The sequence below is a fragment of the Hypomesus nipponensis genome, chromosome 13 (assembly GCF_054491055.1).
Source record: "Hypomesus nipponensis isolate SF chromosome 13, ASM5449105v1, whole genome shotgun sequence".
NCBI lineage: Eukaryota > Metazoa > Chordata > Actinopteri > Osmeriformes > Osmeridae > Hypomesus > Hypomesus nipponensis.
This window is the reverse complement of record NC_140373.1, coordinates 4,965,692-4,978,755: the sequence shown is the minus strand read 5'-3', so window position 1 is coordinate 4,978,755 and position 13,064 is coordinate 4,965,692. Positions and strand designations below refer to the sequence as shown.

The following is a 13,064-nucleotide window of genomic DNA, read 5'->3' as shown; positions in this document are numbered from 1 at the left end:
AGAAAAGTACATTAGTTTACTGATTTGAGCGCACTGACATGATGATGTAATTATATAAATACTATAATCTGGTTGAGAATCTCTGAATAGTGAAACTTGTGGAGCCCATTTTGATTTGTTATCTGTTACAACCTTTTTAGTCAACAACTAACACCTTGTCAAATATTCAATTTCCCTCTTCACACACATATACTTCAATTTCAGAGCAAATATATTATCTTTATGGAAAGCGTAGGGCACTTCAAGGATCCTGGTCATAGAGCAAGGCATAAAGGATTATGAGTCAAAGCAATTATTGCACATGCAAGTAGCTTAATCACTATTATTTCTAGTACTACTCATTGGTTGACTAAACATCAGTGCAATCACATAAAAGTAAAAATTGACCCTTTTGAGGAGGAAAGAAGCAAGGAGACTTTTCATAGATAGGAATCCAAGTGGCCTCAGAAGAGCTTTTCTTTCATTCTTTCATACCTGATGCTACCCTTCAGGAGCATCTTCCTGGGGTCATTACCTGGTACAAGAGCATTCCTTTGACAACTCTTTTCAACCTTTTTTCTGCAGACTGATGCTTGAAAAACATGATGACACAGTTGAAGAGCATCTGACTTTGTTGTTACAGAACATGTGACTACCATGGGATCGCGTGCTGAATTTGATTATTTTGTAGGTCACGACACATAACAACACTTTATGGATCAAGAGAGTGACAAAGGTAACACAAGACATTTATTATTAAAAGTATTTAAATCATAATCTGTATCATTCAGATGCAATAAAAAAAAACTACGATTACCAGAGGAGATTGTAAATATATGCTCTACAAAGGCAAATTTCACTTCTTGTCTTCTTTTTCCAACACAAAATTTAGCAACACAGCCAGAACCAGAACCAGAAGGCTAATTTATATGCCCCTGAATTGAAGCCAAATAGAAGATACCGCATCTTCGTCTAACATCCAAATTGAGCATTTTATAGTAAAAAAACATAAAATCACAGATTCCTCTAGCTTTGTGGAAGCGCTAGGAGCGCTAGTAGATGGACAGCTGTTCACATCACTTGGGTAGCCATCTTGCCCCAAGGCTAAACACCGAATTAATGTGGGGAAAAAAAGCTTCCTGTTTGTGACATCATCATGTCTTATAAATCACTGCACAACTTAATATGTATACCTCAAGCCACAGAAAGCAATCTAAAGTCTACAATACTTAATAGACTCCATTTGGAATCAAATAGAATAGTCTTAAACTACCTTAAACAAAGTATGCAAAATCCGACAGAAAAATCGAGTACTGTCAGAGAATACACACACGTGCAGTATATATATTTAAAAAGTTTTCACATTATGTTCACCAAGATATTAAGATGGTTTCCATAAATTCTCAAAAGAGAAGCTGTTAATGCCCTCTGCTTATGTAATAATGATGGTGACATTAGTGAGGTGCAACTCAACTGTAGTATCCATTAGACAAGTGGATTGACAGCTACACTAAAAGGTTGAAGGAGATCTTCAAGGGAGGCAGTTAAGTGGAATACTAATGGATAATTTGTCTCCATGTTGTATAGTCTTGAACAAATTAATTTCAGGAAAATGTAGTCTGCAAAACTGGCAGACAATATACAAATGATCTCTCTCACTGTCACTGCCCACACAAATGCAAGACTTCAGGCTTAGTTTGAATTTCTACCTGTGGGGCAGCATCTAGCACATTCCACCGTCCCCATGGTAATCTGTTCTGTTTTACACAATGGCACACAGGACATATTCCTTCTTGTACCCTGAAACAGACTACCTAGCCATAAATCTTTCAAGGTTAAATGCACTCCTATTATCCTTGAGTCATTGACGCCAACAGTGTGCTCTGTCCAATCCAAATATATAAAAAATGACTTCAATCTATTCCTACATTATTACACTAATTAATGTCCCTTCCCACCAGCAGGTGATGACGGGTTTCTCTGTTATAATACTGATATTTGCTCCTACAATCAAGAAAATGTCAAAGAAATGTGAGACACGGCTTTACAGGAAACGGCCCAGTGACGCAAATCCTTGTGTGGTACATTTAATACAGCCTTTGAGTCATGCTTGTTCTACTCGTTCACAGGCTATTTACAGAGTAATGCTCAAAGCAAAAATACTTACACAGAAATCTAGAGGAAAACCACTCAAGAAAACAACAAATCACAGAGAACATAATGTCATGTGATTGTCTTATTTTTTTTGTTAAGATCATATTCAACCATGTAATAAATATGCCCAAGGAGTAAAACAATCATAAAACAATGATAACAAATATGGTGATCTCTGCAAGGAGAAGTTGCAGTCGCAAGAAGTTTCCTAATCAACTCCACACTAGGACATGAATAAGAGATTAGATGCTACAAAACCCAAGTGATGAAGAAGTGATTCACTGGCAATTTAGCGGCCTAACAGTGCCATTTTCTCACTGCTTATTCACTCTTAATAAAAGAGTATGGAACAACACTAACGGTTTTTGTTGTTGATTCTGCAACAATTCCCTGGTGGCTGAACTTGGCACACTGAGTTGTAGGACCTCCTGAATGAGAGGACCTATGAATACCCCTAAAAATAAACTAGCACCATCTGTACCCATTGAGATAAGGCAGGGCCAATCAGAGTGGTGAATGGCGCCTGGCTGATGCGCCACCAAACATATTTCACATCCGTCTGTTTCTTTATCCGCCTCATGTACTTTTCAATTAGAGGCATTCAGAGTATTAATGTTCATCTGTGCTTCGACAAGACTGGGTGAGAGGGAAGCCGAGTGGCTTCAAGAGTTCTCTCACTTGCTTTACAGACGAGAACAACTGATATTCAGGGCAGTGGATGAGTAACCTTATTGATTATAAGCGATCAGAGTGTGTTTGACATATCTACATACAGTGTTAAAGTTAGCTGTCATATGCCATATGCAGCCCACATTGTGCATATTTCAGAACGTAAAAAAAATGTCTGCTTGGTTGTCATGGCGCTTCAACACTTTCTGTGGCACCCTTTTTACTCAAGTCAGCGCCAAAGTAGATTCCGTTTGTGAATCCATACTGCTGACTAAGTCTGTGTGACTGTGTGTGTGTGTGTATGGACAGTATATTTGAGTGTGCAAGTGGCAAATGCATTATCTGAGAAAGTCAAATACCTGGCCAAAACTATAGAGCTTTTCAATGTTGTCACCATTTAAAAACGGGAAAGAAACACTGTTTAAGTAGATATAAAACCCGATACAAACGTCAAGCAACCACTGCACACATGCAGTCAGCAAGGGAGAACCGCTACAGTAATGTTACTATTATAACCTAATTATGAATCTCCTATCCTGAAAATCCTGAAGGTCAAGTCAGCAATGACAGCAAAACAACATAATAAAATACATCCAAATAATACTTTACTTTAATACATTATAATTTGTCACAACAACTTGTGTCTGGAATGATTTTTAATGAATCAAAGTGAATTCTAAAAACGATCCCTGAGAGGAATGGGAATAGAGCAAAGCTCTATGGAGTCCTTACAGTGTAAGCCAGAGAAATGAGCAACCCTGACTGAACAAATGCACATGCACAATGCACCCTGACAGATTTAGACAGACTGTTTGATCTTTTGTCATTGAAACCTAAGTGTCCCCAATTCGCAAAGCTTGCATAATATTAAGGAAGTCCACTGTGATAGCTTTCTCTGACTTCTATAGGTTGCTGTTGCTTACAAAAATGAACTAAATATAACAACAACGAAACAATAACTCCATTTGTCATAAAATACAAGCTTACATATTTTTTCATGGCTTCTATGAATGTATGTTTTGGCACTATATGAAAGTGCCCAATAGCATTTAATGTCGGCTGTTTTGCTAAGGGGTGACCTATGAGCATCACAGACACAACCGCCATGATGACTGGATTATAGTTTCAAAAAGTAGAAGCTCAAAATATAGGGAGGCAATCAAAGTCGAACTGGAAAATGTACCTTTTTATATGCTTGTTATTCTATGCCTGGTACACCAGCCTTGCCTCTAGACCTCATGGAGACTGGCCAATCAGTCGACTCTTATGTGGGTCTGACATTACAACAGTTGCTGGGAGACTATGTTCTTTATGTCTATGATTTATTACTTTGATTGATGACACACCTTTGCTCAAGCAATTATCCAATGGATGCCAGACAAGGAGTGTGGTAATCAGCCAATGGCCAGTGAGGAAAAAAAAACTACATGGAACAAAATAATTCATATAGCTAAACCAGTAGACAGTCACTCTACTTGCAGGCACAGTAGGTTAGCAGAATTATTTTGAGATTGTGTACACATACTTTTGATTTGGTTAGGGCACGAGTCATTTGGAGGTAGCATGTGTGCCTCTAATGATCATACACATAGAACTTAAAACTCAGAATAAACATTCAGTTATACTCAAAAACAAAAATTAGCAACTTGAATTTGCAAATCTACCTATTCAGAGATTTCTATAGTTATCAAATGCATTGCATGGATTAGGAATTTTTCACATATGCATAACTGAGTCACAGTTTTTACCCAGCTTGATATATTTAGTCTCACAATAGTGTTCCTAAAATATGCAACCGCATATTTCACAGTAAAATGGACGCAAAGAGACACATAGTATGGTAATCTTTAGCAACAGCGAGATGCCAAGTCAGCATTATCAATCTCAGTATGCTTTTGTTTACAGGATGTCATAGCTAGAAGCACACTGAAATGTATTTTGTGTGGGAAATAAATAACACAATGAGTTTGGCAGTAATGGACAACTGCAGAATACTGGTAAATGTAGGTGTATCCACTTCTGCCATTTCAGAAATTCAAATACACTCTATACCTACAAAAAATCATCAAGTATTACTGCTGGCGCAGTAAACCCCCAAATCTAGCTTCATGTCAGTCTGACTTTACTATCATGCTGAGGTAAATGTTTAAGACAAATAAACAAATCACATGCTGAGTATTTATCTGTATGGGAGGCGGCTAGGAAGCAAACCACCTCATGATACGCAAACATAAATTAGGCTAACCTACTGATAAAGATACACAAATGTAAGCTACGACAAACGACAAGGAGTATCAAATTATTTTAGAATGTACAGTTCATAATCTTGTCACCAGAACACTGTCTGCCTATGTCACCCCAGTGGGTGTAACATATGCCAGTCTCAGGGGAGTAATCAGACAAGCCTGTCTGTGTGTGCCAGCTCCCAATGCCATTATCAGACAGGCTAATCAAGCCCATGCTGTCACCACAGTGGGATGACTGATAGGGACTGTCAGTGTCAGCTACGTGGCTCATGGCAGAGGAGGGTAGTGGGGGCACTAGGGTGAGCACAGAGGGAGGGAGTAGAGGGAGTCAGGTGGCTGAGCGGTGAGGGAATCGGACTACTAATCAGAAGGTTGCCGGATCGATTCCCGGTTGTGCCAAATGACATAGTGTCCTTGTGAAAGGCACTTCACCCTGCTTGCCTCGGGGGGTATGTCCCTGTACTTACTTTAAGTCACTCTGGATAAGAGCGTCTGCTAAATGTAAATGTACCAGCACAGGGACACTTAATTGCACCCTCGATGTGCCTCCACTTGCTGGGGTCTAGAATCTGTTGAAGAACGATGATGAGGAAGGAATGGATTTCAACATCAGGGACTTATGAGAGGGTGCAATTATCCTCCACCATTTTTGCAATCAATAATGTTTTTTTATTTTGTAGTAACAAAATGTCCTGCTAACAGTAAAGGTTATTGAACTTAAATGGTTGCACTGTCAAAGGCAAACTAGCAGTATGACTGGGAAACTATAGCTCTACTGAGGAGCTCCACGTCTGGTTAAGGGAACAGAAATCCTCACTTGCATTTAAAACCAGGATTAAATTTGAGAGACCTGTTCATTTATTCGTCTTTTTTTCACACTGTCAAATGTCTCACAAATTGCCATTCAAACTAGGCTAGAATGTGTACAATGTCTGCAATCAGGAAATACTAAATAAGTGGTAGTCTGGTGGACTACCAGCCATTGATGAGAAACAGCTGCTCCATCCGCAAGGCAACTACCAAGATGCTCTCCAACTGCTTTTCTTTGATCTCCCTAATCTTCTATTTAAAGTGGAAAGTGTTGGAGGTGGGGATCCTGTTATGCCACTTTGAAGTACTCTCCTTACAGCACTACATATAGCTGGTTTATTTTATGAATATGTCTTGTCTCTTGGGGGTGACTAACCTCCTAAAATACTCAACAATGCAATCAATGATTGTCCAAATGCAATCAACATCAATCATCTAGGTCTAAATAAAAATGAACAAATCCCTCAATTATTGTCTTTAATAGGCTCCAATTATGTGATATAATCAGGGCATATTTCCCAGGGGAAGGGACTACATAATTGCCAGTGATTTTCGCAGAGCGCTTTGATATCAGCTTTGACTGTCAGCTTTGACTGTCGTTTTAAAGCGACATCACACTCAGACATTATAGCCTAGGCTTAAAGAATAGTCATTTTGCACCACACAGTGTAAATGGAAACCATAGAATATCAAATTGTAAAATAATACAGATAAGTGGTTTGACCAAGCTTGTACTTATAAGTCTGTTCATTCTTTGGATATGCGCTTACACTCCTGCATGACATCTGTCTGACTGAGGGCAAAACATCTTAATAAAAATAAATGGGTATATTCTGTCAGTAAATATGTTTCTACATGTTTTCTTTAACAATGAGCAAGCTTCTGTTTATTTTAAGACAAAGATTATGACACGATAATAATAACAACATGAGCCGCACTTGCAAACACAAGCAGTTACTTACCTAGCAGCATGGCCACGTGCGTTAAACAATTATATAGCAGTTTCTCTGATTATCTCTCTCTCTTTATATTAATGTTGTCCTGCAAGCATATGGAAGTATTCCGAGAGATCCCAAAAGAGCTGTCTCTTGTCCCCTCTGTTCTACTCCCCTTTGTCTTCTTCAGTCAACGGCACTCTTTTTTCACTCAATGACACATTTCTTATCCAATCTGCTGCAGCTCGCAAGAATGATACATGTGCGCTTCAATTAAAAGCTTCATGCTCGACTGATCAGGCTACCGGAAGAGTGGGAGAGAGAGTGGGAGAGGTGGAGCAATTCAGAGTGAGTTGAAAATGGGATGTTTCTCTCTCTCTCTCTCTCTCTCTCTCTCTCTGTCTCTCTGTCTCTCTCTCTCTCTCTCTCTCTCTCTCTCTCTCTCTCTCTCTCTCTCTCTCTCTCTCTCTCTCTCTCTCTCTCTCTCTCTCTCTCTCTCTCTCTCTCTCTCTCACACTTAATTGTAATTTCCCTCACATACATCTACCTGAAATTCTTATTAAAAAAAAAAGCACATTCTAAGAAGTTCTTTGCATGCGCAAAAATGCATATATTTGACTATGACACAACATTACAGCTGCACCCAGTTGTGTGGGAAAGGTACACATTCACTAAGAAAGGCACTGAGTCCTGCCTGTTCCACAACATCCAACGCCAATGAAGCCAGTACAATGTAAATAACCCAATAAAAAGCGCCCTGAAGACCACACAAGTATTTGTGGACCTGCCATCAGATGTCAGATTTTTTTTCAATTGGTGTGTTAATCATCCTATTGTAAGAATATCAGTTTATACTCTGATTAATCTCTTTCTCAACGGGAGGAATATTCCTTAAACAATTATGTATTCCCAGCATATACTTCCCATTGAGTACTGGGTGTGTGACCACTGTCCTCAATACATCACATAGAAAGTTGACACCCTTTACGGTGTCTGACACAATCATGACTGTACAAAAATAAGGAAGGAGCAGAAACAGGAGTCAATGGTGTTACACAAGCTGAGACAGAATAGCATATGGTGGGTTTTATTGTGTCATATTTAAAGGTGAGGTAAAATAAGGTCAAAACCTCCGTTACGCATGCAGTCGACTCAATTCCAAAGGAAATCTTAGAAGCCGGCAGGAGTAAATTAGAATACAGTTCACTGATATCAGAATAATGAGGTAAGCAAATGATCGCCAGAAACAGTGCGGTGCTTCGTTGCACTGAGCAGTGGGTCGGACAATGAAGTTTATCACTAAAGCACTGTGTAACAGTTTTCATGCTTCAGGTCTCAAAAGTATTGTCCAATTTGAATTTTGAGCTATTACTATGGGCATGTCTTTAAAAAACATCTAATAGAAAGAACACCTTGTTTGAATTAACAGTTCCAGGAGGAGTTTGTTGGCCACACAACAATATGTAGCTCAGATACAATCAACAACATTCCAACACTCAACACAGAATGCCTTTTGCAAAACTCCCAAATGTCGCTGTACCATAGATTTACATAATAATTCCAGATGCATTAATATAATTTGAATAAAAACGGAATGATTTCCATCCTGTCCTGCACCCTAAACAGCCTCAGACACAATGTCATAAGTCAGCCGGGTTGGATTCGGCTTGTGCTTCACGGTTGCTCCTTGTCGACCCGAATAAGCGCAGCGAGGGAGCTCAATGCTGACGCACACTGACAGTTTTACACTTGATTTCAAGCCACTGGATTCAAATGAATCTGCAAAGATGCCCCCAAGCTGAATCACAATCTGCACAGAAAGCACGAACAGAGAATGACTTTGACCATTTTATGTAGTATGGTCACCAGTGTGTGTGTGTGTGTACTGTATGTGTATGGTTTTAATCTAGATCTTTTTAAATTAGAATTCCAGATCCATTGTAGCTGTAAAGGAGCACACATCATGTACAGTAAAGGATGACTGGAGCAGAAATATGGGGGAAGGTTATCTTAGATGTGTTGGTGCAGCAAATATCCAGGAACCAGAAGGAGAGAGTTTAAAAAATATGACTTAGAGATGCAGGATTGATATGAGGGCGAAAGCTCTACTGAAACTGTATCTGATATATAAATATGGATATGTATGTAGATAAAGACCCTTCGCGCATGCACACAACCAGTTAATCGCCATTTACACCCGTGACTGTGGAGAATGGCTCTTCACGCCATTACTGTGAAACGAGGACACACAACAAACTCATGCTGATAGATGTTCTATTTAAGTACTGCAGTGTATGTGGGTGTCGGTCTGCTTCATGTGTACATATCATAGACTTCCCATCATAGTAGATCATCTTTTGTGGAAGAACAAAAATAACCCTTGAGAGGCAGTAGTAAGGAAATCTTGTTCAGGGATAAAAAATCGATCAAATGTATACACATCGCTTTAAAGCAAATTCATTATAAACTGTAACAATCGACACAACACTGTTTTGACCAGAAACTTGAGGGGTTAACCACCTCACAGCCTTCATTCTACTGCACTCTTCTCTTTCCTTCTATCCCTGCCTCGCTTCAAACTCTTGGGCCCAGATCCTTGCTGTCAGTTGGCATCATGGTGCCAGGGTCGGTGAACCGTCTGCAGCCCTGCCAGGGAGACCGCCAGTCCAGCTGTACCCCCTGTGCCAGCTGCCATCACTGCCACATCCACATACAGACCCCAGAGTCTGTACGGTTTACTGTGTAGCAACTAATAAGTGGGTATGGTACACATCTGAAGCACAAGCAATTGAGTTCAGCAAAAGTTGGGCCACATCAGTCTTCTGAATGTGGAAGACAGCAGGAAGCAGAAACACGGAGAGAGACACAAAGCCTCCTCGTTTTCCTCTTTGAAATGACCCCCCGCGGGACCTCATCCTATTAAAACCCACTTTCAGTTGAGCACTCACTTCATTAAGACAAATAAAAAGGGCTGGTTCACCCATGGGGGAGACACAGCCAGAGACAAGGAGATTATTAGGCACAGTTTCAATGCTAGAGATTAAATTAAACCAACAGTCATTTGAGAAAACTTGGCTCGCCCTCCTTTCCCTACTTGGTTGTCACAATGTGAAAGACACCATAGGAAGGAATCTGTGTCTGTGTGTGTACATTTCCTGTATGTGTGTGTTGTGGAGGATTTGGAGTGGCATGCCACGCTATCACTCTCTCACACCCCACATGTGTCCAGGCTGAGTGAGTGTGGTCTTTTGATTCTCTGCACCATGAAGCCCCAGGCCTGCTGGCAAAACTGCCAAGAGCAATTTGTCCTTAGAACTGTCCTGTCGGGCCTCCAGCTTTACTGTGCCTGTAGGTCTGATGACATTTTTTACTTCTGTAATATGCTTGCCCTTCCATTTGGGATAACTCTCACCACATTTATAACTTGTATTTCAACTACTATATACTGCATATTGTAGATTTACATATTATATCTTAAACACTATTCTACTATATTCTACAGTTGCAGGAACCCATACTGTGGACACACACACAAACACATGCACACACACACAAAAAAAAAAAAAAAAAACACACATACATACACACACTAAAGAGTCTAAAGAGAGATGCACACTTAAGTCAACAGCTTGCAGCCTCAGGCTCAGGTGTGGAAAGGAGGGAACATGAGGTGTTGATAGAAGCAACCAGTCACCAGAGATTCAGACATGTATTTCCCAGGACTACTGAAATCCTTAGGAACTCTGTGGTGTCAGGCTGGTTAACTTGGGGTTGGTTCTCTTCCTACACATGAAGATGTGATGCACCAAGTATGATCTCTAGGATCATACACTTGACCACTACTTAAAAATAAAAGCACAAAAACAGATGGTGTTTCTGAAAATAATCCTGTTGCTTTTATAACCGAGCTATTACTGAAAACATTATCCTAAAAACGTTATCATAAAAATGATGGTAATGTAACACATACTATACTACATCATAACTGCTGTAAATCTACCTATCAAATGTCATCATAAATGTCATACAGTTCTAACCCAAAATGTTACAATGTGATTGTGAATGCACAGTAAACTGTTTTTGACAAATTCTTAAAAATGGTTGCTACTGTGTTGCTATATGTGTTTCAAGTTACTACTGTGTAGTGTCATCAACTGAAATATTGCATCCTGAAACATCATCCTACTAAATTTTGTTATTTGACATTTGATGACTGGTGACTAGCGAAAGATGCCAAAACAACTAATGAAATGTGTTTACCACAAAGTCAGACAGTGTCACAGTGTTCCCCTGAGAACTGAGGGTGAATTATTTCGAGGAGAACAGAGAAAAGTGCATATTGAGCTTCGTCAGTGACATTTGTGTAGGGAACGTTTTGAATATTGCACCATGGTGAATAAGCCTGTCCTGTGTTTCACAGGCGTCTAAAGTAGGAGAGAAGCAGTGACCTTTCAGACGAGAGAAGGGGACGGTCACATAGCTGAGGCCTGCAGGGATGCTTCTCATATGGAGGAAGGCTGGAACTAATGCAAGGTTGAAAAGTAGATTCAAGAAAGAAAGGAAAAAAATCAGAAAGGGCAGGGGAAAATTTGAATTCTTAGTTTAAGCAATGTTCTTGGTAGTGTTAGCAATGTTCTTGGTAGTGTGAGAAATGACTGGCAAGGTGCACATACAGTATACAAAATGTAAATACATTATTGTGTATATATGTTAAAAGCATGGAGGCACACACACAGTGCACAAAGATTTAATTGGTTTAAGAAATCAGGGTAACTGAAACGCCTCTGACAAAGCAAAGCCCAAAGCACAGTCTAAAAATAGCCTCCCCAGATACAGCATGTAAAACGTTTCCCTAAAACAACCTCTCCATCCTCCTCCTACCCCCAAAAGAGGCAAAAATAATTATGATCCAGTACCTGATCAATGGATGCATCATTATGACATCACACACATCATTATGACAAAATACAAGGAGGGGTGTAGCTTTTCAAGGACATTGTTTCAGATCATTTACTTCAGCTAGTAGAACTCTAAGATGATGAAGCAGGTATAGACTCAATAGATAGAAAATGTGTGATGATTTTCTGCTTGCTGATTGGGTGGGAAGAGTTAGTGAGTCTAGGTGACACGGGCAGTAAAAATGGAAGTTGATAAATGACTCATCAGAGAAACAGGTGTGGGCATTTTGGAAACAGAGGGGTAATTCATGGGCCACATCCTCCAGTCATTTGAGTGGCTGTCTTTAGTCACAAAATATGCTTTTCGGTTGCTAAATTGTACAGGGTTGAAATGTGCCCATTCACACTGAACATAATTTCTCCAGCCTGAATTTTACAGTAGACATGTACTATAAGCAATTCATGCACCTCACAAAAAGCCCCCTCAATTGTCGTGAGGTCACTGAGGTCATGAAAAGCCTATCCTACAACTGGGGCATATCTAGAGATCTGACAGACCCACCTGTGTGTGCGTTCAGGGCAGTAGCCTTGTTGTGTTGCCGGATCCTCCTCTGGTGAGTCTTGCCGTTGTAGTGGATCTGGGCCTGAGCTGCAGAGTTGAGCTGGATGTTACACACCTTGCACAGCGTCACACTGCTCTGACGCCGCTCACGCTTAGGTCGTCTCTCCAAAGACAGAGTCCTCTCCCCTTTGTCTTCCTCCTCCTCCTCCTCCTCCTCTTCATCAGCCCACAAAGACAGGCTGTTCTCCAGCAGACCGGGGGTCATGGGGTGTTTCATACCTGAAAGACAGGTAATCCCAAAATATTATTTCTAAGGCCCATGTGAAATAATGATGAGAGAATGACTAAGCTAAACATTTAGTGAAAAGCTCAGTTCCCAGGAGTTTTTTTTTCTAGCTTCCACAAGGGGGCGATCATGTACCATTAACTCCAGTCAAAAGGTTTTAAGAAAGGTGAACAACCACTCAGCCTTAGATCTCTGGCTCTTAACATGACAATCGGACAGGCTATCCATCCTGCAACTACACACCATTGACTTATTTGTAACACAAATACCAAGGGTACATAAGCTAAGTCATTAGTATCTCCATGGCGAATGCAAAGCATTCAATTGAATTTTTCAATTGAAACCAGACTGAAAACATCCCCAAAGATTCTCAAACTCATTCAAAACCAAATCCTATAGGCCTATTATTACACACTATCTTGGTGTGTGATATGGAGACATAAGGATGACTATTTCAGGAATAAATTGCTTTTAAAAGCACTAAGCCTAATACCTACAATAAACTTTGATTATATGACTGACAGC

The 13,064-nt window shown here is 40.0% G+C and overlaps 1 protein-coding gene across 4 annotated transcripts in view; it reads right to left on the bottom strand.

The window, feature by feature from the left end:
* Positions 1 to 13,064, bottom strand: part of LOC146259620 (zinc finger protein 385C-like) — a 39,147-nt gene that overhangs the window by 10,121 nt on the left and 15,962 nt on the right. For 3 of the 4 annotated variants that reach the window (XM_084670718.1, XM_084670721.1, XM_084670719.1), the window contains exons 2-3: positions 12,254 to 12,532; positions 11,242 to 11,316 (exon numbers count right to left, since the gene is read on the bottom strand). In XM_084670718.1, the coding sequence (XP_084526844.1) occupies positions 11,242 to 11,316; positions 12,254 to 12,532 (354 nt within the window). The remainder of the gene's footprint in view (positions 1 to 11,241; positions 11,317 to 12,253; positions 12,533 to 13,064) is intronic. The other variant, XM_084670720.1, reaches the window with a different exon arrangement.